Source organism: Amblyraja radiata, chromosome 9 (genome assembly GCF_010909765.2).
Source record: "Amblyraja radiata isolate CabotCenter1 chromosome 9, sAmbRad1.1.pri, whole genome shotgun sequence".
NCBI lineage: Eukaryota > Metazoa > Chordata > Chondrichthyes > Rajiformes > Rajidae > Amblyraja > Amblyraja radiata.
This window is the reverse complement of record NC_045964.1, coordinates 61832235-61859601: the sequence shown is the minus strand read 5'-3', so window position 1 is coordinate 61859601 and position 27367 is coordinate 61832235. Positions and strand designations below refer to the sequence as shown.

General features: G+C 44.5%; 3 protein-coding genes across 4 annotated transcripts in view; 1 reads left to right on the top strand and 2 right to left on the bottom strand.

The window, feature by feature from the left end:
• The window catches only part of alkbh1 (alkB homolog 1, histone H2A dioxygenase), a 37883-nt gene extending 19571 nt beyond the window's left edge, over window positions 1-18312 (bottom strand). Inside the window, exons 1-2 of one of the 2 annotated variants that reach the window (XM_033027598.1) lie at window positions 18059-18248; window positions 310-418 (exon numbers count right to left, since the gene is read on the bottom strand). In XM_033027598.1, the coding sequence (XP_032883489.1) occupies window positions 310-418; window positions 18059-18211 (262 nt within the window). In that variant the 5' untranslated portion in view covers window positions 18212-18248. Of the gene's footprint in view, window positions 1-309; window positions 419-18058 lie in introns of both variants that reach the window. The other variant, XM_033027599.1, reaches the window with a different exon arrangement.
• On the top strand, window positions 17969-26845 carry LOC116977200 (SRA stem-loop interacting RNA binding protein). Its single transcript, XM_033027600.1, has 4 exons — window positions 17969-18502; window positions 21261-21319; window positions 23676-23783; window positions 26702-26845. The coding sequence occupies exons 1-4, from the start codon at window positions 18424-18426 to the stop codon at window positions 26771-26773; spliced, it is 318 nt and encodes a 105-aa protein (XP_032883491.1). The 5' UTR covers window positions 17969-18423; the 3' UTR covers window positions 26774-26845.
• Window positions 26446-27367, bottom strand: part of snw1 (SNW domain containing 1) — a 30595-nt gene continuing 29673 nt past the window's right edge. Inside the window, exon 14 of the mRNA XM_033027597.1 lies at window positions 26446-27266. Coding sequence (XP_032883488.1) covers window positions 27065-27266 — 202 coding nt within the window. The 3' untranslated portion in view covers window positions 26446-27064. The remainder of the gene's footprint in view (window positions 27267-27367) is intronic.

Below are 27367 nucleotides of genomic sequence, written 5' to 3'. Positions count from 1 at the left end.
CAACCGTTTGCTGTTCCCAGAACGGTGATGCTTGACCCTAATCACCTTCATTCAAGAACTCTGCACGATATTGTAAAATGCAGTTCCCAGCTTGCAAAGAACCTCTTCAGGCACCATCGGCCAAATGGCCTCCTTCCGTGCAGTACAATGCTAAGTATATTTTCAATCTGCAAACAGATGGTCCGCCACTGACAGATGAAAGATGCCATTAATGGGCACCATTTTAAGCAACATCTGCACTCGCTCTATTCATACTTCATGGAAAAGGATTGGGGTTGTAATCGGCTCAGGTTGCATGATGCACATTACCTGGATAACCAGCTAAGGTATACGCCTTCCACTTCCTAACTGGCCGTAGTCCAGCTTTACAGGCATCCCTATCGCTGACAGAGGCTGCATGAAGTGGTGCAATCAGAACCTGAAGAGGAAAGGAAAAGAGGTGCGCACAATCATTTGGCAGATCACAAGTGATTAAAACGATTGTTCGGATCACCAATTACTCGAACACTTACGCAACTATTTAATATTGTATCCCATCGAGTATAGAGAATTGTAGTGAGACTGAGGTGCTTAAGGTGGTTAAATGTTTTGAATGGTGAGGTAGTGGGAAAATATCTCTTTTATGAAACGAGGACAAGAGAACATATTCACAACCAGGGTCACGTCATCTAGAAGTTAAATCAAGGAACACCTCTGGAGAAAATCTAAAAGAGGGCAAGGCAATTGACAATGTCAGGACTGAGTTTGATGCTATTGTCACTGGGGGTGGGGTGGTGGTGAAGGTAGGATCAAGTAGGATCATGGAGAAAAGAAGATCTGATTGAATGATGCCATCGAGCCTTTCAGCACCGAAACAGGCTCTTCATCCCAACACGCCCATGCCAACCAAGAAGCCACGTCCAAGCTGCTCCAATTTGCCCGCAATTGGCCCATATACTTCTTAACCTTTCCTAGCCATGTATCTTTTAAACACTGTTCAACTACCAACAACCCTGAGTGAAAAAGTTGTCCCTCAGGTTCCTGTTAAAACTTACCCCTCTCACCTTAAACATTTGTCTTCAGGTTCTTGATTCCCTTACCCCAGTTGAAAGACCGTGCATTCGACCTATCTATTCCCCTCATGTGATCACCCTTCATCCTCCTGCACTCCAAGGAATAAAGTCCAAGTCTGCCCAACCTTTCCCCATACTTCAGGCCCCTCAAGTCCTGGCAACATCCTGAAGGACTCAAGGGCCAAAGACCCTACCTCCTGTCCTCCCTTCTTAAATCATCTTACTTCATACTGTACAACAAGAACATTTGTCAACTCCAAGCATTCCCCATTATTCTAGCTCAATTCATACAACAAATAAGACGAGGTAATCCGCAATGGTCCAAAATCCTCTTTGAATAGGAAATTTGTATTTAAAATGACTGCACCATGTCTCATTTGTTATGCATAAAGTGGAGCTAATGTACATAGACTCAAAATACCATAGAACAGTACAGCACAGGAACAGGCTGATGAAACAAATTCTTCGACAAATCAACTTAACACTCTTAATCATCACCTTAAACCTATGTGCTGGTCTTTGGCACCAGAGGTAAAAACTGTTAATTTTGCATACCTCTATCACGTTCCTTCTCAGCTTTCTCCGCTCCAAGGAAAATAAACCCATCCTTTTAGTTTTTTTAGTTTTAGAGATACAACGCGGAAACAGGCCCTTCGGCCCACCGGGTCCACGCCGACCAGTGATCCCCATACATTAACACTATCCTACACCCACTAGGGACAATTTTTACATTTACCAAGCCAATTAACCTACAACCCTGTACAACTTTGTAGTGTGGGACGCAGGTCACTGGGAGAATGTACAAACTCTGTACAGACAGCACCCGTAGTCGGGATCGAACCCGGATCTCCGGCGCTGCATTCGCTGTAAAGGCAGCAACTCTACCGCTCATTTCATCCCAGACAACATCTTGGTAAAGCTTCTCCAGTGTGATCATGTTATTCCTATAGTGCAACAACCAGAATTGTACTCAATATTCTAGCTGTGACTAAATAATAATGCTTTATAAAGTTATACCAAGACCTCCCTGCACTTATGGCCCAGCTAATGAAGGTGGGTGTCTCATATGCCTGCTTCACCACTCTATCTACCTGTGCTCCCATCTTCAATGATACTTGCACTTGTACACGGTTGTTCCTTAATGCTCCTTTGAGCCCTACCATTCATAGTGTATGTCCTACTATTATTAGAGCCCCCCCCCCCCCAGAAATGCACAACCACACATTTATAAGGCTTAAATTTTATCTGCCATTGCCCTGGCCAACATGAGCTCATTCAATCTCATTCTGTATCCAAAGGCAAGGCAAGGCAAGGCAACTTTATTTATATAGCACATTTCATACACGAGGCAGACTCAAAGTGCTTCACATAAAAACATGTCATACAATAAAATGAAATAAAATAGAACTAAAAGAAAAGAAAAGCAAAATTAAAAATGCATTATAAAAAGTGCAAAAGTTAAAAGTGCAATGTAGTTAAGATTTAGCTGAAAGCTAAAGTAAACATAAAAGTTTTCAGTCTTGTTTTAAAAGTGGTCAAAGTTGAGGCAAGTCTTAAATCTTCAGGAAGTTTATTCCAGCTATTTGTTGCATAATAACTAAATCCTGCTTTCCCATGTTTTGTATTTACTCTGGGAATCACTAACAGATTGGTTTCAGAAGATCTTAGCGGTCTAGAAGGCTTATATAGTGGAAGCATGTCAGTGATATACTTTGGTCCTAAACCATGTAGTGATTTATAGGTGAGCAGCAGGATTTTAAAATCAATTCTCTGACATACAGGGAGCCAATGTAAGGATTTAAGAATTGGTGTAATGTGTTCAAATTTTTTGGTCTTTGTTAGAACTCTAGCAACAGCGTTCTGAACAAGCTGTAGCTGCCTGACAGTTTTTTTCGGAAGACCTGCAAGGAGACCGTTACAATAATCTAGCCTGCTAGTAATAAAGGCATGTACAAGTTTTTTCTAAGTCTTGAGCTGACATGAGTCCTCTTAATCTTGCTACGTTTTTGAGGTGATAGTAGGCCGATTTTGTTACTGATTTGATGTGATTGTCGAAATTTAAATCTGAATACATAATCATCAAAGAAGATTCTCTTAGATCTCTTTATCTTCTAAGAAGACCCCACAAAATCACCAGTTTGTTTTGAAAGGAATCAGATTGCATTTCACAAATTGGTGTAAAATTGACATTAAAAGATAGAACAGGAACAGGCCGATCATGACTTCCTAACTCTAACATTCAATGCCCCTAACAAAGAAGGCAAGCATACCATATGCCTTATTTACCACCCTATCTACTTGTGCTGCCACCTTTAGTGAGCTATGAACTTGGACTCCAAGATCCACATCCATACATTGTCTAACAGGAAAGCAAAAGTGTTTGTGAAAACTATTTCAATATTACTTTGCTATTTTACCATTTGCTGCTAAGAAGGTCAAGTGACAATATTTCCTCTTAATATTGATCCCTTTTTCTCTGCTATTCTCGGCATCTCAACATGTTGACAGCAAGAGTATGGAATCTAACGGTGTAAAAATTAGTGTTGATACACGGTGGGTGGAAGGTTTCACTGAACCCAGAGCTGATGTCTCAATCAATGCATGCCGGCTACCCGAGCCCTCAGTACTATAATGTTGACGGCACATCAGTAACGGATCCTACACCTCTGTCATCTCCAATTTGCCAGCGGTAAGAGCAACATGACATCAAGGAACAATATCCGAACTGCTGCAGTAATAGTTGTGGAGGTGTTGGTGAGGGTCAACTTTCTCCTCTGTGCTCAAACACCGTATATATTAAAATCATTGACCCCAATGCCCTCTAATATGGAAAATCCTCCATGTTCCCATAAAAACGTATATATAATGCTACGGTGGAAGATAGGAGAGTTTTAGAGGGATACGGGCCAAAGGGCGACACAGTGGCTGTAGAGCAACTGCCTTACTGCATCAAAGATCCGGATTCGATCCTCACTACTGATGCTCGTCTGTGCAGAGTTTGTACGTTCTCCCCGTGGGTTTTTCTCTGAGATCTTTGGTTTCCTCCCACACTCCAAAGACGTACAGGTTTGTTGGTTAATTGGCTGGGTATAAAAACATGTAAGGTTGCCCCTAGTGTGTGTAGGGTAGTGTTAATGTGCAGGGATTGCTGGTTGGTGGGGACTCAGTGCCTGTTTCCATGCTATATCTCTAAACTAAACGAAACAACAATTAGGTAGTCAAAAATGCTGGAGGAACTCAGCGGGTGAGGCAGCATCTACGGAGAGAAGGAACAGGCGACGTTTCGGGTCGAGACCCTTTTTCAGACTGATATCGGGGCGGGGGGGGGGGGGGGGGGCTTTTTCCCACCTCCCTCCCGCCGACATCAGTCTGAAGGAGGGTATCGTCCCGAAACGTCACCTATCTTGCTCGGCGTGAGCAGGTTGGACCTAAGGGTCTATTTCCATGCTGTGTCCAAGAGAAGGTGTACTGTATTTATATGGCACCTTTATGCAAGGAATCTAAGAAGGCTGATAGAATCATGGGAACATAATACTGTGTCTATTACTAAAACATGGCCAGAATTACTCAACTTTGCAGATTGTGGAGTTTTCGAAAGGATTTAAGAGGTGGGTGAAGATTAAAAATCAAGCTGGGGGAGCTGGTAACTTTGGATAAGGAAACAATTATAGCTGCGAGGAGGGAGTTATATGCTGGAAGGATCAATAAATAAGGTCATATTGGTTAAAATATGGAGCAAAAAAGGGAAATGCATATTTGGCTCACAAAGAGTTAGAGTGGAACAGAATAGTAAGTTTGTAGACATATATTCCAGAACAAAAAAGGGTAGTGATTGTAAGAAAAAAAAAATCATGTCTCTTTATATTCATAAGATAGACCATTCGGCCCCTCAACGCTACTCTGCCGTTCAATCATGGCTGATCTATCTCTCCCACCTAACCCCATTCTCCTGCCTCCTCCCCATAACCTGACACCCAATACTAATCAAGAATCTATCTATCTCTGCCTCAAATATATCAACTGACTTGGTCTCCACACCCTTCTGTGGCAAAGAATTCCACAGATTCACCACACTCTTAACCTGATCTAAAACAGTGAAAGATCGAGAGGGTGCAGAGGTCTTGAAGTGTATTCTGCAGAACTTTAACAAAATTTAATACTTAGCCAGTTCAGCAAGAGAGAGCAGACCTGGTCTCCGGAAGGAGTAGCAAGCAGAAGGAGCATATTTTGTAGGCAGTAATCATAATTCCACCGGATTTAAAACAGTAACGGAAAAGAACAAGGGTTCAAGTGAGTAAAGGTTCTAAGCTTGGGAACGCCTGTTATACTATGCTTAGCTATAATTTAGCAAAAGTGGAAATAGAATGTGTGTGTGTATTGAGAATGAATGAGTAAGAGCAGGGAGATTGGGTCGACACGGCAGAGCAGTGGTAAAATTGCTGCTTACAGCGCCAGAGTCCCGTGTTCGACCCTGACTACGGGTGCTGTCTGAACAGAGTTTGTACGTTCTAGTGTATAGGATAGTGCTAGCATGTACGGGTATCATTAGCCGGCGCGGTCTTTAATTTAGTTTAGAGATACAGCGTGGAAACAGGCCCTTCGGCTCACCGAGTCCGCGCCGACCAGCGATCCCCGCATATTAACATTACCTGACACGAGGCACAATTTTTTTTTAACATTTACAAAGCCAATTAACCCACATACCTGTACTTCTTTGGAGTGTGGGAGGAAACCGAAGATCACAGAGAAAACCCACGCAGGTCACGCGGAGAACGTACAAACTCCTTTCAGACAAGCACCCGTAGTCGGGATCGAACCTGCGTCTCAGGCGCTGAATTCGCTGTGAGGCAGCAACTCTACCACTGCACCACCCGGCCGCCCGTGCCACACTCTGTGGGCCGAAGGGCCTGTTTCCGCGCTGTATGTCTAAAATAAACTAGATTGTGAAAGTATCGAGAGATGTGGAAGAGTGTTATGAGGAATGAAATCAGAAAATACTGAATTATTCAGCACAGCAGGTCAGGCAGCATCGATGGAAACAGAAACAGAGTTAATGGTCAAAACAAATAACAAGTGAGTGAAGGTTTTCATATTTGCTTTTCTAGATGTACAAGGACATTGCAAGGAGTGGAGAAGTTTAGCTCTGCAGAGAGAGTTACTATGCAGGGACTGTCTTCTTTTAACAAAGATTTAGTGAATGTTTGTAAGATTATGCAAGTCTGGAAGAACCTATTTCGTCCTTGGAAAGCTTAGGATGTTCAGCATGTCCCCAACAACCCTCGCTCACTGCTACAGATGCGTTCTAGAAAGCATTTTATTGGGAAACATCACAGCATGGTTTTGGAACAGCTCCATCCAAGACTGCAAGAAGTTGCAGAGAGTTGTGGACGCAGCCCAGCCCATCACGCACACCAACCTCCCTTCCATTGACTCCATCTACACTTCACGCTGCCTCAGCAAGGCCCCATCATAATCAAGAACCGCCCTGGTCACTCCCTCTTCTCCCCTCTCCCATCAGGCAAGAGGTGCAGTGGTTTGAAAACGCATACCTCCAGATTCAGTGAGTTTCCTCCCAGCTGTTATCGGGCAACTGAACTACCCTCTCACCAGCTAGACAGAGAGTGGTCCTGACCTTCCATCTACCTCATAGGAGACCATCGAACTATAATTTTTATTGGGAAGCATTACAGCAAGCTTCCCCCACCCCCCTATCAGTCTGAAGAAGGGTCTCAACCCAAAACATCGCCTTCTCTCCATAGATGCCGCTTCACCCGCTAAGTTTCTCCAGCATTTATGTCTACCTTTGAACTATCATCAATCAGACCTTATTGGATTTTATCTTCAACTAAATGTTATTCCCTTTACCCTGTATCTGTACACTGTACTCAGCTCGACTGTAATCATGTATACTGACTGGATAGCACGCAGCAAAAAGCTTTTCACTGTACCTCGGGACATGTGACAATAATACACAAAACTAAGCTGTGAGACGCGAATTAAGTCACATATATAAGAAAGGTATGAAATTATAAAAGTACTGGACAAGCTAGATGCAGGAAAAATGTTCCCAATGTTGGGGGAGTCCAGAACCAGGGGCCACAGTCTAAGAATAAAGGGGAGGCCATTTAAAACTGAGATGATAAAAAAACCTTTTCACCCCGAGAGTTGTGAATTAGTAGAATTCTCTGCCACTGAAGGCAGTAGAGGCTAATTCACTGGATGAATTTAAAAGAGAGTTATGGTGCTGTCCAACCTACACGACTTTTTCGGCGACTGCCGGCACCCGTCATAGGTCGTTGCAGGTCGCCGAAAATGTTCAACACGTTGAAAATCCAGCGGCGACCAGAAAGACGCTACGACTCTTTGGGCGACAGAGGAGATTACTCACCACCATACAGGCGACACTCCGGCGACATGTCGCGGGATGAAGCTTGTATGATCGTGAGTAGTCGCCCAAAGAGTTGTACCTTGTTCTGGTCGCCGCTGGATTTTCAACGTTGAAAATTTTCGGCGACCTGCAACGACCTATAATTTCTGCCGGCAGTCGCCGAAAAAGTCGTGTAAGTGGGACAGGCCCATTAGATAGAGGTCTAGGGGCTGAATAAAGGGATATGGGGAGAAGGGAGGCACGGGTTACTGATTGTGGATGATCAGACATGATCACAATGAATGGCGGTGCAGGCTCGAAGGGCCAAATGGCCTCCTCTTGCACCTATTTTCTATGTTTCTATATTGCAAACAGTAGTGCAAATTTGAAATTCTTTGCTCAAAAAGGTGATGGAAAAGGAAGAAAACATTGATAAAGTACAAGGGCGGGTATCTGAAGCTGCACAGTTTAAGGCTCTGGACTGGGAAGTGGGATGATCTAAATTAAACCTTTTTTAATCGCTAGTATGGATTCAACAGACATTGAGCTCCTTCTGTGCTACCATGATTCTATGCTTTTTTTAATCATATCTATGATTTTTATATCTGCAAATCAAGAGGTGACCATTTGAACTTTGCACATCATGGGCACAAGAAACGCAATCGTTTTTAAAAGGGTGAACAATAATTGATGTACTTTGTCATTAGTGGATGAGAGGAAAGAAAGGGCTTTAGGAACATGTTATAATTATACAAAGGGTTCCTTTTTTATTCAAATTGTAGTTTTCTCATAATTCATTCCTGCCTGAAGCATAAATCAATTGTTTTTTATTACATGAAACGGAGATACACTCAATTCCATGGGTCGCATGTTTATTCACGATATTAGCCAAATATTCTGTGGTGGGCGATTCGATTCCAAAGAGAAAGCGAGTGGTAAAAGATTGAATGCAAGGATAAGCAATTAAATATAGGAAGTGGCAAAAGCAGATCAGAATCAATCTCATCGCTCACTTTTCCAATAATTGTGGTGACTCCAGCTGAAGCAGACCTTTCTCCTTTGATATAACAGTAATTAGCAACCAGACAAACAGCCCATCCTCCCCTTCAAATAGCCTCAACATCAGTTTAGTTTGTTCAAAAGGGAACTGCAGATGCTGGAATGTCGAAGGTACACAAAATTGCTGGGGAAACTCAGCGGGTGCAGCAGCATCTATGGAGCGAAGGAAATAGGCGACGTTTCGGGCCGAAACCCTTCTTCAGACTGATGGGGGGTGGGGAAAGAAGGAAGGAAAAAGGGAGGAGGAGGAGGAGCCCGAGGGCGGGCGGATGGGAGGGTGGGAGGAGACAGCTAGAGGGTGAAGGAAGGGGAGGAGACAGCACGGGCTAGCCAAATTGGGAGAATTCAATGTTGATGCCATAAGGACGCAAGGACCCCAGACGGAATATGAGGTGCTGTTCCTCCAATTTCCGCTGTTGCTCACTCTGGCAATGGAGGAGACCCAGGACAGAGAGGTCGGATTGGGAATGGGAGGGGGAGTTGAAGTGCTGAGCCACCGGGAGGTCAGGTAGGTTATTGCGGACTGAGCGGAGGTGTTCGGCGAAACGGTCGCCCAACCTACGCTTGGTCTCACCGATGTAAATCAGCTGACATCTAGAGCAGCGGATGCAGTAGATGAGGTTGGAGGAGATACAGGTGAACCTTTGTCGCACCTGGAACGGCTGCTTGGGACCTTGAATGGAGTCGAGGGGGGAGGTGAAGGGACAGGTGTTGCATTTCTTGCGGTTGCAACGGAAAGTGCCCGGGGAGGGGGTGGTGCGGAGGGGAAGGGAAGAATTGACGAGGGAGTTGCGGAGGGAGCGGTCTTTGCGGAAGGCAGACATGGGGGGAGATGGGAAGATGTGGCGAGTGGTGGGGTCACGTTGGAGGTGGCGGAAATGGCGGAGGATTATGTGTTGTATTTGCCGGCTGGTGGGGTGAAAGGTGAGGACCAGAGGGACTCTGCCCTTGTTGCGTGTGTGGGGATGGGGAGAGAGAGCAATGTTACGGGGTATGGATGAGACCCTGGTGTGAGCCTCATCTATGGTGGCGGAGGGGAATCCCCGTTCCGATGCCCTGGTATGAAATGTCTCATCCTGGGAACAGATGCGGCGTAGGCGGAGGAATTGGGAGTAGGGGATGGAGTCTTTACAGGGGGCAGGGTGGGAAGACGTGTAGTCCAGATAGCCATGTGAGTCAGTGGGTTTGTAATGTATGTCGGTCAGGAGTCTGTCCCCTGCGATGGAGATGGTGAGGTCAAGGAATGGTAGGGAAGTGTCGGAAATCGTCCAGGTGTATTGGAGTGCCGGATGGAAGTTGGTGGTGAAGTGGATGAAGTCAGTCAGTTGTGTGTGGGTGCAGGAGGTGGCACCAAAGCAGTCGTCAATGTAGCGGAGGTAGAGGTCGGGGATGGGGCCCTGGTACGCATCGAACAAGGATTGTTCAACGTACCCGACAAAGAGGCAGGCGTAGCTGGGGCCCATGCGTGTGCCCATAGCTACGCCTTGTGTTTGGAGGAAATGGGAGGAGTCAAATGTAAAGTTATTGAGGGTGAGGACCAACTCCGCTAAGCGGAGGAGAGTGTCAGTGGCTGGGTATAGGTTGCTCCTCTGGTCGAGGAAGAACCGGAGGGCTCTGAGGCCATCCTGGTGGGGGATGGAGGTGTAGATTGACCGGACATCCATGGTGAAGATGAGGGGGTGAGGGCCCAGAGAGTGGAATGCGTGGAGGCGGCGGAGAGTGTCTGAGGTGTCTAGAACATAGGTGGGGAGGGATTTGACCAAGGGGGATAGGATGGAGTCAAGGTATATGGAGATGAGTTCGGTGGGGCACGAACACGCCACCCAACATCAGTTTAGTTTAGTTTATTATTATCACGTGTGCCCAAGGTTCAGTGAAAAGCGTTTGTTTGCCTGCTATTCTCATCACAAGTCTATACATGATCACAATGAAGCGGTCCACGGTGCACAGATGATAATGAGTACAATAGTCAGTTCAAAGGTCTCCATTGAGGTAGATGGGAGGTCTAGCTAATGAGAACCATGCCACAATCTGAAAAAGCTGTATATGCACCTGTAAAGTAAATGAATAAATACAAAAGTGCAATAATGCTGTGCATCTATTACCGTATTTCCCTGCAATGAAGACTCACCTGCGTCGATGACGCACCCCCAGTAGCTACCCGTCAACCACAACCTCCACCAGTTGCGCCTGTGCCGAAGGACACCGTGGCTGGCTGGCGGGCTGGTAGGTGCTGAGGTGGTGGCCGGTTCCACTGCCCAGTCCCGGCGGCTGCTCGCAGCCACCCGAGCTACTGAGTTGCTGGCATGATCCCCGACCCCCTCCTTCTCAAAGCTCCTACCCTCCCCGCAACTTTACCCCTGGCGGCTCAGCCAAGTTTGCTACTTTGTGCTGTCCCGGGCCAGAATCCCCACACGCTGTGAACGGAATTCTCCCCCCCCTCCCCCGCCCCCAGCGGCACTGTCCTTTTAAATCAGCTGCCAGCAATGAGGCATAGACTTGGCTATCCCTCAGTAATGCAACATCGTTCTTGATGTTGCTGTACTGAGGGATAGCCAAGTCTATCTTTCTTGACTAACAATCTAACTAATTCGGCCTCCAAGACACAGATACATTTTCGGGCCTTATTTTAGGGTAAAATATAGCGTCTTAATTGCCGGGAAATATGGTACTTTCTGTGCTCATCCCTAATCCTAGAAGTAATTCTTAATATGTAGAAGAATAGGTGACGTAACCTCTTGAGCTCTTCCCGTCATTCAATTAGATCATAGCCAACAAAATGTGTAGGAAGGAACTGCAAATGCTGGTTTACACCAAAGATAGACACAAAATGCTGGAGTAACCCAGTGTGACACGCAGCATCTCTGGAGAGAAGGGTCTGAAGGGTCTGAGACTGAGGGTCTGAAGATGCGTCTCGACCCGAAACATCAGCGGTTCCTTCTATCAAGAGATGCAGAGTTTCTCCAGCATTTTGTGTCTATCTAGATCATAGTTAAGCCAGGCTCGTCCAAATATTTTAATTTTCCTTTCATCCCTTTGTAGCTCTCATTTTTAAGAAAATCATATTTTGGATTTAAAATTAATAAATGAGCTATCAATTGCAATTTACTGAGCAGACTTCCAATTTTTTTCACACACTTATGAATGGTTTTTAATATAGTAAATTTATAGCTAAGTATGGAAATAGAAGTTTAAGATTAATCTCTTCAATGAAAACCAACAAAGCTGCAGATGCCGTAAATCTGAAAGATAAACAGAAAATACTGGAAACACCCAGAAGCCAAACAGCATTCTGTACCAAAGTAACAGATACCATTTTAGCTTCAGGATTCTTTATCATAACTGGATCTCCCAAATTGCTTAAATCTATGAATTTCTTAAATCCTGCTGTCTTTTCAAAATTTAGACTATTAGTTGACTGGCAAAGAAACCAATTAAGCTAAATCCCTCTGCAGGGAAAACAGAAATGCACGATTGGAAAGTACTGAAAGAAAATTTGTGTATATTATTACTGGAGGTATCTTGCAGGAATATGGTTTAAATTAGATTTATCAATTTACATTGCTATGGTTTGCAAATTGCAGCTTCATATTAATTGTTAAAGTTAATTCAAATAATTTTCTTCCTCTCCACCTGGCGCCAAATGGTTTTGAATTGGCGTCAAAAGGAAGAAGAAAAAAAAAGGTAGGAACGGGAAGCAATAGCTCAGGGAAGAGCGAAGGAAAGCAAGCAGGGCAGTCAAACGTCCGTCGTTTGAACCTCAAACGTCGCGTGAGGGCTTCGTGCCGTGAAGCCAACGGCCAGCCCCAGTAGCAGCCACAGACGTCGCGTGAGGGCTTGGTGCCGTGTACCAACGGCCAGCGGCAGTAGCAGCCACAGACGTCGGGTGGGGGGCCTAGTACCGTGAAGGCCACGGACAGGTCTGGAAAAGCCACCGACAAAAGAGGACCGTGTAGTCCACGGCCAGCCACAGACGTCAGGTGAGGGCCTCGTACCGTGTAGGCCACGGACAGGTCTAGAAAGCCACCAACAGAGGCTGAGTCTTCAGCCCAACCGGGATCAGTCAGCCCGGTGGGGGGAGAAAGTAAAGAAGGCCCGGTCGGGATCAGAGTCAGCCCGACCGTGAGCAGAAAAGCGGACAGGCCCGCGAGAGAAGCCAAGAGCCGTGAAAGCCCGGTCGCAAGGGACGGCCGAGAGCGGGGAAAGCCCGGACGTGAAAGGAAGTCCGGCCCCAAGCGAAGAGTGGGTCCGCACGAGAGAAGCGGGACACAGCAATCAAGCACTGCAGCCCGGTCGGGAGCAGTGTCAGCCCAGTCGGGGGAGTGAAGCAGAGAAAGCCCGGTCGCGGGAGTCGGCTGAGAGGGGAGAAAGCCTACCACAAGTGAGGCACAGTCCCGACGCTTCGAGCAGTGGGGACCAGCAGCAGAAAAGAGCAGCGACTCACCTTCACCCTCCGCAGGGTGACCACGGGAGCCAGTGACGAGCCGTGCAGCGGGCCCAGTAGCAGCCGGGAGGGCTGTGGAGACAGCGGGCAGGCAAGTCGGCGGAGCACTGGTGGAGAGGAAGGTCAGCAGCAAAGCAGCAAAAGCCAGCCTGAAAGGCCAGCCTGCGGTGACAGCGAGAGCCAGCAGAGGCAACAGCAACGGCTGAGCCAGCAGCAGCATCGGAGGTCCGGAGTGGCCAGCGGTGTTTAGAAGTGACAGTGAAGCCCCAGTGTTATGCATTATTCACTATTCCTTCACTGTAAAAGCAGGAATGTTTGAATGTAATGCATTGGTCACTGTTATTAATAGTAAATCTGTGTGCATAGAAGGAATATGGTTTAAAATGTTCTAGTTGGCATTAACCTGAAGTCAAGTCAAGTCAAGTTTATTCATCACATACACATACGAGATGTGCAGTGAAATGAAAGTGGCAATGCTCGCGGACTTTTGTGCAAAAGACAAACAACCAAACAAACCATAAACACAATCATAACACACATATTCTTTTACATAATAAATAATGTAAGGAAAAACGATCAGTAGAGTTAGTCCCTGGTGAGTTAGGCGTTTACAGTCCGAATGGCCTCTGGGAAGAAACTCCTTCTCAACCTCTCCGTTCTCACCGCATGGCAACGGAGGCGTTTGCCTGACCGTAGCAGCTGGAACAGTCCGTTGCAGGGGTGGAAGGGGTCTCTCATGATATTGTTGGCTCTGGAGTTGCACCTCCTGATGTATAGTTCCTGCAGGGGGGCAAGTGAAGTTCCCATAGTGCGTTCGGCCGAACGCACTACTCTCTGCAGAGCCTTCTTGTCCTGGACAGAGCAGTTCCCAAACCAGATGGTAATGTTCCCGGACAAGATGCTTTCCACCGCCGCTGCGTAGAAGCACTGGAGGATCCTCGGAGACACTCTGAATTTCCTCAATTGCCTGAGGTGGTAAAGGCGCTGCCTTGCCTTACTCACGAGTGCTGCAGGCGTGTGATGTCCATGTCATATGCTTCAGAGATGTGGACTCCCAGATATTTAAAACAGTTCACCCTATCCACAGGATCCCCATTTATCCTCAATGGAGTGTACGTCCTCGGATGATGTGCCCTCCTAAAGTCCATGATCAGCTCCTTCGTTTTTTTGATGTTCATGAGGAGGCTGTTATCCTGGCACCAGAGTGCTAGACCAGCCACCTCCTCCCGGTAGGCCTTCTCGTCGTTGTCTGAGATCAGGCCCACCACCACAGTGTACATCAGCAAACTTAATTATTGAGTTGGAGCTGAACCTAGCCACACAGTCATGTGTGTACAGGGAGTACAATAGGGGGCTGAGGACGCAACCCTGGGGCGATCCTGTGCTCAGGGTGAGGGACTTCGATGTATTCCCTCCCATCTTGACTACCTAGGGGCCTGGCGGTGAGAAAGTCCAGGACCCAGGCACACAGGGAGGTGTTGAGCCCCAATTCCATTAGCTTCCCGGCCAGTCTGGATGTTGGTTATTAGTATGAATCTATTATTATAAGATTAAGTAATAGTCAGTGAGCTGGATAATCTCTTAGAATGTAAAATAAATAAGTCCAGTGCAGAGAACACGGTGTGATAGAACAGAACGTAGTGTACCTGAATAGCAACAGTGTAGCATGGCTACTTCAATTGTAGGAAAGTGGCCCCAGTTAGAATCTGGGTGCAATTTTGAGAAATGGACTGAAGTCTTGGAGGCTTCGTTCATTTCTAATGATATCACTACAGAGAAGAAGAGAACATGGTTCATATTAGGCATAGGAAGAGAGGGTTATCATACCTTACGTACGTTACTGCTGCCAGCAATGCCCACAGAGAAAACGTACGAGGAGTGTAAGGAGGTATTAATGGCTCATTTCTCGCCAAAACCTCCAAGGGCATCCAGAGGCAAGGAGCCTGAACTAAAGAGGGCAGGGAGTCCCTCAGTGGACAAAGGTCAAGTGCAAAAGGACAAAGGTCAAGTGCAAAAGGACAAGGGTCAAGTGCAAAGGGACACAAGTCAAGTGCAAAGGGACACAAGTCAAGTGCAAAGGGACCAAGGTCAAGTGCAAAGGGACACAAGTCAAGTGCAAAGGGACCAAAGTCAAGTGCAGAATGACAAAAGTCAAGTGCAGAGGGAAAAGGCCAAAGGTAAAAGGCAAAGGAAAAGGAGTCAAAGGCAAAGGAAAATTGCCATTCAAAGGGCAACTCTAGTTATTCAAGCTGCATTTAGGGGTATGAAGGTATGGAGAGAGATCTGGAACAGAAGGCTGCAACGGTAATACAAACAGCATTTAGAATGCATAGAGTATACCATCAATACCTGTACAAGGCAATGAGATTAGCAGCTATAATAGTGCAAACCCATTATAGGGCACACCTTCTAATGGTAAGTGATCGCAAAACTTACATGAAGGTACGCAGCAGTGTTGTACTGCTTCAGGCAGACTACCGAGGAATGCTTGTTCGAAAACAACTGCGGTGCATGCATAAATCTGCCAAGGTCATACAGACTTATTATCAGATGCATAAACAGCGTCAGTATTTTAAGAAACTACGCTGGTCTGCCATTGCGGTACAGCAACGATACCGAGCATGCCAGATAAGAGATGTCCAAGTGAGACAGTATGATAGTTTGAGAAAAGCAGTGATTGGTATTCAGGCCTTATACCGCGGGATCAAATCCAGAGTATTGGTAGAGAAAATCAAGGCAGCACGCCGTATTAAGTCATTCATAAGAATGTGCATTACAAGAAAGCATTTCTTGATGCAAAAGGCGGCTGCAGTCACTCTGCAAGCAGCATACCGTGGTTACCGATTAAGGGCATGCTACAAAGCTGGGCATCAAGCAGTCATTTCGATCCAGAGATGGTACAAAGCATGCAAAATAGGGCATTCCCAGTTTGTGCAATATCAGTCAATGAGGGATGCAACTATTACCATTCAGACTGCCTACAAGAGTATGATGGTTAGGCAGGGGGTTAAGCAAAAGAGAGCTACTGTAAAAGTGCAGTCAGTACTCCATATGAGTTGGTATCGGAAAGAGTTAAGTGGACAAATAGATAAACAACAGAAAAGGCTTAAACGATACAAAAGGCTTAAACAATATAGGAAAGCCAGTGTTGTATTGCAAAGACAATATAGATCCTACTTCTTGATAAAGAACCAGAAATGTAACTTAAGAAGATGAGTAGATGAACAACAGAAAAGGCTTGAACGATGCAAGGAAAGGTTGCATAAATGAGTAAAAGCTGCTAATAGAAAAGTCTAAAGAGGGGAGGCTGGTCGGTCAAGACAAAAGTAGGCAGGACCGATTGCAATTAGGACACTTCAGTATAATCCAGCATGGAGCCTCCTTCACTGAGCATGGAGCCTCCTTCACTGAGCAATGGACAAAGGGTTAGGCATTGCAGAATCTCATGAAACACCAAGAGCAGATAAATAAGCAGAGAAGGGGAACTGAACAGCAGAGGAAGCTGCTAGAAAATGGAAACTCGCAGCCATGGGTCAGATCCCACCTACCAAGAGGAAAACAAAACAAATACATGAACCAGAAAATGAGAACTCATAAAGCAAGGGGTAATGTATTTGGTTTAAGTATAATACCATTGTGTAGCAGTGTATTATTCAATGATGGGTAGGAAAAGAGCATATACCGTACAGGTGAAATGGACTTAAAAGGGGAAGAGTGCGGTGTATGTAATAGAAATGGTATTACCTGCCTCCAAGTTAAAGGGGGAGGAGTGTTATGTAGGTAATAGAAATAGTGTTACCTGCCTCCAAGTTAAAGGGGGAGGAGTGTTAGGTATGTGATAATTAGCATATGTAATTAGCATATGTAATTAGTGTCTTGTCATATGTTGTGCAAGTACGCATGTGCGAGGAGACTCAAGGTGGCGTCCTGCAGTAAAGAAGCTTGTATGATTACTTCCGTGTCCGAGCCTTTATTCAAGTGTTCTAAGCATTCCGAATACACAACATTGTCGTTGAGGCCTAGCACCGTGGAGCGGCCTCCAGCCGGAGCGACCTGGGGGATCCAGTCGCGGAGCCTGCGGACTCACCATCATGGGGCTGGCCGGCCTCGGAGCGTGGGGAGAGGTGGTGGCTCGCAGCTGCGGCCCGACTACGGAGCTCGGAAGCTCCAGCTGAAGACCGGTGGACTGTGACATCGGGAGCTCGCGGGTCCGGGTGGAGACCGCTTTTCGGAGCTCCCGCAACGCAACTTCTCCAGCCCGTGTTGCGGGGTTGGAACGGCTGCGCCCGGCGCGGCTTTAACGGCTGCGGGACATTCCAGCGCCCGCCGGGGGCTCCAACTTTGTGAGTTTTGGGCCTGGAGCGGGGCTGTATATCGCCCCGCGCGGCCTTAAATGGCCGTGGGACTTACCATCGCCCGCCTGGGGCATCGACATCGGGAGAGAAATGGTGCAGGAGAGAGAAAAGACTTTGCCTTCCATCACAGTGAGGAGGAGATTCACTGTGATGGATGTTTGTGTAAATTGAATGTTTGTATGTCTTGTAGGAATTGTCTTTGTTTGTATGACTGAGGAAACGGAGTTTCGTTTGAACCTCACTGAGGTTCAATTGACATGTAATAAAATATTGTATATTTTATGATTCAATTCTTCCCAGCCCCAAGGAAAGGTTTCTCTCTAACAATGCCCTGAATGATTTTAAATGCCGCTTTAAAATTTACTCGCAGACTCCTCTGTTCCAACGAGCTTCACTTAAATTAAATCCCTCATCCCTTAAAAAACGGTACCCTCCCTGGTCTTTCATCTCTACTAAAGTGTGGCACTCAGAACTGGAAATAATACTTAATCTATAGCTGAACCCGTGATTTTTAAACATTTAATTTGACTTCTTTGCTATTACTGCTTTATATTTCTATTAATACAGCCACAAGATCTTTTATAACAGGTTAATGGCCCTGTTACTTTCAATAAACAATGCACATAAAACCAGAGGGATATATTTTACTTTCCCAAATATTCATTGGGATTGCCTTAGCGTTAAAGGTTACAGGAGGCAGGTCTGGGCTGCAGTCTTTCTCTCTCATACACACACACACACACACGCCGGCGGGATTCACCGACACACAACCAGCACCTACTTTGAGATTCTCCTGAGCTCTGGAAAAGTCGAGCACGGCGGAGAGGTCTGGCGGGGGTTTGCGCCTCTTGTAGTACTTGAAGAGCCTCCTGAAGGCGTCCTCGCCTTGTTGCTCCAGCCGCCCGGCCGCCGCCATCGCCATCGCCGCCGCCATCGTCCCGCCTCGCCGAGGAGGAGGAGGAGATCACAACGGCGCCGCCACGACCCGGACACAAACCCACGCTCATCACCGCCTTCGGGGGGAAAAAACAACCACTCGTGGTGTTTTTTAAAGTGTTATTTTGCCGGGTGGGGGTGTGTGTGTGTGTGTGTGATCGCCGTTGCCCTGGGTCGGAGGTGGGAGGTCATCGTCACAGAGACGGCATAATGGCGGCGACAGCGGCGGCTTCTTCAAGGAAAGTCTTCGAGGTCTTCGTCTCTCGCATCCCCTGGACTCTGGCCAGCAGTGAGTGGCGTCTCTTTTCACTCAGTCTCTGCTGCTGCTGCTCGGGCTTCGGCCGAATGTTATTTTTATTACTAAAAAAAAAATGTGCGGGTTGTGTTTAGTTTGTGGCGATGGAGGGAGCTTAAGATGAAGCTTAGGTTTGGCAGCACTGGGCCTGTACTCGCTGGAGTTTAGCAGGGTGAAAGGTAGGGGGGGACCTCATTGAAACATCATACATACAGAATAGTGAAAGGCTTGGATGGAATGGATGTGGAGAGGATGTTTCCACCAGTGGGAGAGTCTAGGACTAGAGGTCACAGCCTCTGAATTAAAGGACGTTCCTATAGGAAGGAGATGAGGAAGAATTTCTTTAGTCAGAGGGTGGTGAATCTGTGGAATTCGTTGCCACGGACGGATGTGGAGACCAAGTTAATGGATATTTTAAAGGCAGAGATGGATAGATTCTTGATTAGTACTGGTGTCAGGGGTTATGGGGAGAAGGCAGGAGAATTGGGTTGAGAGGGGAAGATTGATCAGCCATGATTGAATGGCGGAGTAGACTTGATGGGCCGAACGGTCTAATTCCGCGCCTATCATGTAGGGCCCCAACCCCGAATATGGCAGCTCCCCCTTGCCCATTGCCCCCTGGACTCAATGTGTGGGTGTATTTATGTTGAAATTAAAACTGGGGGTGTTAGAAACACTCAGTACGTCGCTCAGCATCTGTGGAAGGAGAAATGTATTTGTGTCATTTAGAGAGGTTTATGTTGAAGACCGCCATAATGTGTAGGAAGGAGCTGCAGATGCTGGTTTACAGCGAAGATAGACCCAAAATGCTGGAGTAACTCAGCGCGACAGGCAGCATCTCTGGAGGGAAGGAATGGTGATGTTTCTGGTCGTGACCCTTCTTCAGACTGAGGGCTAAAGAAAGGTTTCGACCTGAAACATCACCCATTCCTTCTCTCCAGAGATGCTGCCTGCCCCATTGAGTTACTCCACCCTTCATCAGAGGATTTAATTTGGGAATTTCAATGTAACCGGATATTTGTGAAGATAAATGACAAATTCGGAGCAAAAATAAAACACAAACTGCTGGAGGAACTCAGCGGGTCAGGCAACATATGTGGAGGGGAGATATCTAGTAGAGAGAGCTGAGGGGAAGGGATGAGGGCAAGAAATAGGTGAATACAGGGGTAAGGATTGGCCAGTGAGGTAGAGTAAATAACTGCCTCCACCCTCAGAGGGCGGTGGAGGCAGGTTCTCTGGCTGCTTTCAAGAGAGAGCTAGATCGGGTTCTTAAAAATAGCGGAGTCAGGGGATATGGGGAGAAGGCAGGAACTGGGTACTGATTTGGGATGATCAGCCATGATCACATTGAATGGTGGTGTTCTATGTTTCCTCAGTAATTTGTTTTTTACTCATGATTTTCGTATCTTCAGTCAACAATTAATAATGTAGGGCTGTTTTGACCACTAACAAAGGATCTTCAACACTAGTTTTCTTTCTCTGCATAGATGCTACCAGACCTGTTGAGTGTTTGCAGCATTTTATATTTTTATTTAGTAATTCCAGCATCTATGTTTTTTCATTAAAATGTTAATACTGTTGATGGTTGGGAACTTGCTGGTAAAGGAGGGTGTCAATTGGAACTTTTGGAAATAAATTGATGGGTACCCAAGAGATGGTAATTATAGGAACATGGGGAATGGGGTTAAAATTGGGATGCCTATACTCTCTTGTTTCAAAGGAAAATACGCTGTACCTAAGATCCTTAAGAGGTGCTCTATTTATCTTATTTTACTCATTTTCCGCATCTGGAATAATCTTTTGTTCATTGACTCCAGGATCCATTCTTGCAGTGTGTGGCACTGGTGGATTATTGCTGATTTGTGTGAACTCATTAGAAAGTACCTTTCAAAGAGAATTTCCAGGAACCACCAGAATCTTTCTTAGCAAGGGGAAAATGATCCCTGTCCACTGTGTGAACCTTGTATTCGAAGTACAGTGTTGACTGAATGGATTGATCTACAAGGGATTGGCATGGATACAGTGAGCCTAACTACATCCCCATCTGTTGATACAATTCAAATTATCCTCATCGAAGTTAGTCCCATTTGTGTGGGAAAATGTGTATATCACGCTAAACATTTCTTCTCCATATACTTGTCCAAATGTTTTTTTAAAATGTGTGTGCATCAACCACTTTGTTCCATAGCTTTTGTGTGAAAAAATTGCTACTTGGGTTCTCGGCTCTCCTTAAATCTGTGCCCTCTAGTTCTTGACTCCCTGATCCTGGGAAAAAGACTGTGTGCATTCACTCTATCTATGCCTCTCGTGATTTTATACATTTCTATAATTTCACCCCACAGACTCTTAACATTCCTAAGATTGAAGTCCATGCCTGCCCAGCCTCTCCCTCTGACCGAATCCCTCAATACCTGGCAACATTCTTGTAAAGATTTTCTGGACATTTCCAGTTTAATGGCTTTTTCCCTATAACGGGGTGACCAAAAGTTATCAGACTTCTCAAAATGTGGCCGTACTAATTATGTACACAAGTGCAACATAACATAAACTCCTGTCATGTTCTAGTTCATTTCTTAGTGAGATGCCTGGAAGGAGATTTCTAAACTGGGAAACTTGTATTGAAAGCAGAATTGGGAAAAGTTAGTGGTTCAAAAATATCTGTACACTGTACGTTCAAGGAAATATTTATATATTTAATCTATAATATTTTTAGTCAGTATATTAGTGGATGAAAAAATCTGTATTTTTGCAGAAGAAATCAAGGAATACTTTGGACAGTTTGGGCCAGTGAAGAAATGTATGCTTCCATTTGTAAGTATTTAATTACCTTCAATCGTATCCATTTTAATTGGCATAAGCTAAAAGTTTGTTTCCTATTTTCAGTAGATTTGGCTGTATTTTTCAATTTTCAATGTCAATTAAAAGGCGTCCTTCTAGACACACCATTGAAAACCTTGCTGTCTGTCAGACTCCAGGATAAGAAAAGATGGGGCAGTCCATATTTCACAGAGGTCTGCGTTTGTTTAATCTATTTTATTGGAATTGTGAGTAAATTGGGAGACAGAAAACTGCGACATATTAAGGAATTTGATAAATATGAAAAAGAGCAGGTAGACAACATTTTAATATAGATATATATTAAATGAAGCAATGAAGTAAGGATAGTGAGCAGATTCTGCTGTCAATTGGGAAATTTCAGATGGTATAGAGAGACAGATTTTGGATTGGAAACATTAATGGTCGAAATGCTCGCAGATGGAGAGAAAGAAAGCAATCTAAATGTGTAAAACACAAAAACAAAGGAAAAAGTGATGCAAGATACAGTCTTGGACACTTCCATAAGGTATACATCAAGTCAATAAAATACAGCATTAAAATAATTATGCTAATAGGGATAGCTTATAATTATGAAAAGTAACGAGATGTTGGGTATTATTAAACATCAAAATATGAAACAACGATTTAATTTTTTTTAAAGGCTGACCTTGTTTCCATTGTTGAAGTACAAATGACGATAATTTATTTGGAATATAGTTAAAAAGTAAAATTGTCCATAAATATACTAATTAATTTTCTTTAGTCATGCTGAGGGAGAGACAAATGGGCCCAAGACCAATATTTAAACTTAAATAGGGCATTTACGAGGCCATGAAAGCTAGCATGAGTGATCTATGCATTGCAAAGGAATAGTATCAAACTTGAAGAAAAAACATATAAAATCAGGTGGTAGATCAGAACGGGATATCTTATAGCAACAAATGACCTAGAAAAATAATGAAGGAAAATGAGAATATGAGATAAAGCTAGTTTAAAATGTAAAAAGGAATTTCTATGGATATTTTAAAAAGTAGCGAGTCTTCTCGAGTCTGAGGAATTAATTATGAGAAATAAGAGAACAGATGAATGAAACTGATATTTTGCAAGTCTTCACAGTATTGGATACGTAACATCTCAAAAGTAGCTCTAAATTAGGATTTGGAAAGGAGTGAGAAAAAATACAGTTATAGGAACATGATACTGAGCAAATTGTTGGAGCTGCAAGCTGACAAATCGATGGGATTCTGATGGACCATCCTGGAGCCTTCAAGGTAATACCTAGTGAGATAGTAGATACATCTGTTTTCCTTTACCACAATTCCCTGGTTTCAGGGAAGATTCTGTTCGATGTGACTCCTTTATTCAAACAGGAATGAGAGTGAGAGAGCAGGCAACTATAGGCCAGTTATTCCAGCATCCATCATAAGAAAAATGTTCAAAACTATTGTTAAAAATTGTGTGGCAGGGCATGTAAAAATATTCACAGTAATCAGGCAAACAATTGTGAAAAATAAATCATGTCAATCTATTTATTGGTGTTTCTTTGAAGCAGAAAGTGCTGTGGATAAAGGGAATTCGATGGATGAACTGCGCTAAGATTTCTGTAAGAGATTTGATAGGAAGCCGTGATGCACAAAATAGCTCATGGTATAGGAAGTAACATTGATAGGATATTGGCGGACTGACTGAAACCAGAGATTAGGCATGATAGGTCTTTTACTGGTTGTTGGGCAGCACAGCGATAGAGTTGCTGCCTTGCAGCGCCAGAGACCCTGGTTCGATCATGACTACAGGTGCTGTCTGTACGGTGTTTGTACATTCTTCCTGTGACCTGCGTGTGTTTTCTCCGGGTGCTCTGGATTCTACCCACATTCCAAAGTCGTACAGGTTTGTAGGTTAATTTGTTTTGGTAAAATTGTAAATTGTGGAGTGTGCATCCTCCCGAGTGTGGAGGATAGTGCTATTGTACGGGGTGATCAGATGATGGACAGTCTTGGGAGGCTAATAAATAGCCCTCTCCTAATTCATATGTTCATGTAAAGTTGTATTGAAAATGGAATCCAGCTATGATTTAAATTTGTACAAGATGCCATGAAATTTGGAACAATCACATGGTTTCAAGGTGAGACTGGTATGGATTAGATGACCTGTTGAGTATTTCACTGTTCCGTTATTTCAAATTTTTAACAGCTGCGGTATTCTTTTTGGATTTAAAACAGAAAATACTCAGATGAAGTGGCATTCGAGAGAAAAAACTTATTGTTCCAAAGGCATAAAACTGATTTCAAAGATTTGCAGAAAAGTCAGTAAATTAGTTAGTAATGTTCATTAATTCAACTTCATATTACAGGACAAGGCGAATGGATTTCACAAAGGATTCTGTTGGGTTGCCTTCAGTACAGAAGAAGGGCTTCAAAATGTGCTACAGAAGGAAGTGCATCTCATTGAAGGCACAAAGGTAATAAAAAAATGCCGCTTTCTTTTTTCATAAGTGATCGGAGCAGAATTAGACCACTCTGCCATTCAATCATGGCTGATCCATCTCTCCCTCCTAACCCCATTTTCCTGCCTTCTCTCCATAACCTCTGACACCTGTACTAATCAAGAATCTATCTATCTCTGCTTTAAAAATATCCATTGACTTGGCCTCCACAGCCTTCTGTGGGAAAGAATTCCAGATTCACCATCCTCTGACTAAAGAAATTCCTCGTCATCTCCTTCCTAAAGGCTCTTCCTTTAATTCTGAGGCAATGACCTCTGGTCCTAGACTCTCCCACTAGTGGAGACATCCTCTCCACATCCACTCTATCCAGGCCTTTCACTATTCAAAGGTAGGGGTGCACCAAACTTTCTTGACATTTAAAAGAATCACTACATGTATAACTACAATGCCTTCAGTCTCTGGCTGCTAGTGTGTGACTGCTGTACAATAACTTGCAGTAAAGGTGGCATTAAGAGACCAAAAGATAATGGTAATGAAGTACATAGTTTTGATCCTCAAGGAGCTATAGTAAAACTTCACTGATGTGCTACACAAGACTTGGGTGCGGCAGGATTGACATATAGATACTTTATAATCGCATGTACTGTGAAGGTAGTGAAATTCTTTGTTTTTGCATACACGGTACACAAAAGAGGCGCCACAAGGCGCAAAGTTTAGTTTACGAAGGTACAGTGAAAAGCTTTTGTTGCGTGCTAACCAGTTAGCAGAAAAACAATCCATGATTACAATCAACCCAATTACAGTGTATAGATACATAAGGGAATAACGTTTAGCACAAGGTAAAGCCGGCAAAGTACATCCAAGGATAGTCCGAGGGTCACCGAAGAGGTAGATAGTATTTCAGCACTGCTCTCTGGTTGTGGTAGGATGATTCAGTTGCCTGATAACAGCTGGGAAGAAACTGTCCCTGAATCTGGTGTTGTGTTGTTGGCCCCTTCTTCAACTCCCACCCACATCACAGGTCCCTCTTGTTCTCGACTGCCCCCCACTGTTCCCCCCCACACCAGGTCCCCTTTGCTCTCCGCGGCTTTGGCCCCCATGACTCCGGCCTCATGTCCCTACTCGTTCTTGGTTAATGCAGGTGGCTCGGGCCTGAGTTTGAAATCAGCGGTGTGCGAGCCTACCAGTAGGTCCTCCGTCAATGGTCCATGGACTGAGTTTATCTGTACTGCAGGGTATTACTCTAATACCCCAACACCCTTTTGTTAAGTGAGCAAAGTTACATTGCTCCAGTGAACAGTTTAAGGGCCCCATTGAGCCAGATGCTGAATTGCCAGGATTTCCTGAGCTACATACCAGATTATCAGTTTGACTGTATTTTCAATGGAAGCAGTGTGGAACAGATTCATTAGATTTGATTTCTGGGACGAAATTGTTAATGTATGAAGCGAGAGGGAACAGGTTGGGTCGACACCAAACCAAAATAGGTGGAAGGGAAGGTAGTGTAGAGAAAGCAGGCACTCTGCAGAAGGACTTGACAGGTTGGGAGAGTGGGCAGAAAAGTTGCAGATGGAATATAGTGTGGCAAAGTGAGTCATGTATTTTGGTAGTAGGAATAAAGGTGTAGACTAAATGGGGAGAGAATCCAGAAATCAGAGGTGCAAAGGATCTTGTAAGTGCTGGTGCATGATTCCCAAAAAGTTAATCTGCAAGTCGAATCGGTAAAGAAAAAAAACAATGCGAGCATTCAGGTCAAGATGGCTTGTATACAAAAACAGGGATGTAATGCTGAGACTCTATAAGGTCACATTTGGAATATTGTGAGCAATTTTGGGCACCATATCTGAGGAAGCATATGCTGGCTCTGGAGAGGGTCCAGAGGAGGTTTACAAGAATCCCAGGAATGAGTAGGTTAACCTATGATGAGCATTTGTCAGCACTGAGCCTGTACTCGCTAGAGTTTAGAAGAATGAGTGGGAGAACCTCATTGAAACATACAGAATTGTTAAAGGCTTGGATAGAGTGGATGTTTCCACCAGTGGGAGCTTCTAGGACTAGAGGGACATAGCCTCAGAATTAAAGGACGTCCTTTTAGGAAGAAAATTAGGAATGTCAAAGGGTGGTGAATCTGTGGAATTCTTTGCCACAGAAGGCTGTGGAGGCAAGGTCAGTGGATATAGATTCTTGATTAGTACAGGTGTCAGATGTTATGGGGAGAAGGCAGGAGAATGGAGTTAGGAGGGATAGATCAGCCATGATAGAATGGCAGAGTAGATTTGATGGGCCAAATGGCCTAATTCTACTCCCATCACCTATGATCGTATGGCACAGTGGAGTTGAGGGGTAGTTATTTTATTGAAACAAAAGATTCTGCAGAGATGTCTCCCTTCCTGGGTGTATCTAGAACCAGGGCCTGGAGATGTGGAAGAATTAAAGTTTTAGTTTGATGGAGTATTCTACCTCAACTGTGGAGTCAAGGAAACAGAGAGACAGCAGGAGAATGGTGTTGAAGCTAGATTGTGGCAGCTATTATCTCACTGTACGATGGAGCAAGTGGAGGATTCACTCCTATTTGTTCTGTAAGAGTAATGTGGTCACAGTGCGTTTAAATAGCATCCTTGTATTCTCACCTAACACTGCCAAATTAACCTTGGTCTGAAAATAAATCCACATAAGGCACAAGAAAGTTTGCTTTATTTAAAAAAAGAACAAATGCATTACCAAGTGGTAACACCACCAAACCTATAATACAGCGGCAAAGTTCAGCAAAGTCCCTCTAACCACCAGGTGCTGCCAGCAACCAACTACCTGGCTTACATTCAGACAGTTTTGTTACAATTTACAGCAACACAGTTTCATGGGGATAATGTTGGTATTACATTAAAGCAAAACTAGAAATTGAATAACTCATTAAAAATTTATTCTCTTCACAGCTTCAAGTTCAGAGAAACAGAAAATTATTCCAAGGACAAAGAGCAAACAGAATCACTGAATCAGCTCATTGATACCAAATATGGAGGGTGTAGCTCAATATGTTTGAGTTAAAGTTGGTGAATAAACAGTTGTGATGTTTAAAATCTCCTGTTTCATTTCTCGGGCACTTATGCTAGCTTAATTAGAAAATGAGTAGATTATTTTACTTTACGGGAACGTCACTGTAAATGAAGTTCACACAAGGAAACTCTGTTTCCAAGATGTGTTCTATCCATAATGTACAGTAAGTCCATGCAGAAACAAATGCTAGAGATACTGATTTGATCTAAATGGTTAAAACGTGGTATTAGAAAAAGTTCCATCTATTCCTTTCTTCGCTTCTTTCCTTCATGTTCATATTCTTTTGAACGACCACTTTCAGGCCTCTTTGAGCCACCGTGTTGCTTGGCTTCCTCCAAGAACTTATCCAGCCCAAAGGGATCTTCTTCGTCCCTCTCAAACTGAACAGGGCCATCACGGCGCTGCTTACGGTCTGTACCAGAAAATTCTCTGTCGGGGACAAACCTGAGAAAAAACACAACATTTCATTGCTATCATGTGGAGCAACAAAAAAAACTAATTTTACATAAGTGGTTCAGCCAGTGTCAGCGAATGGAATTCAAGAA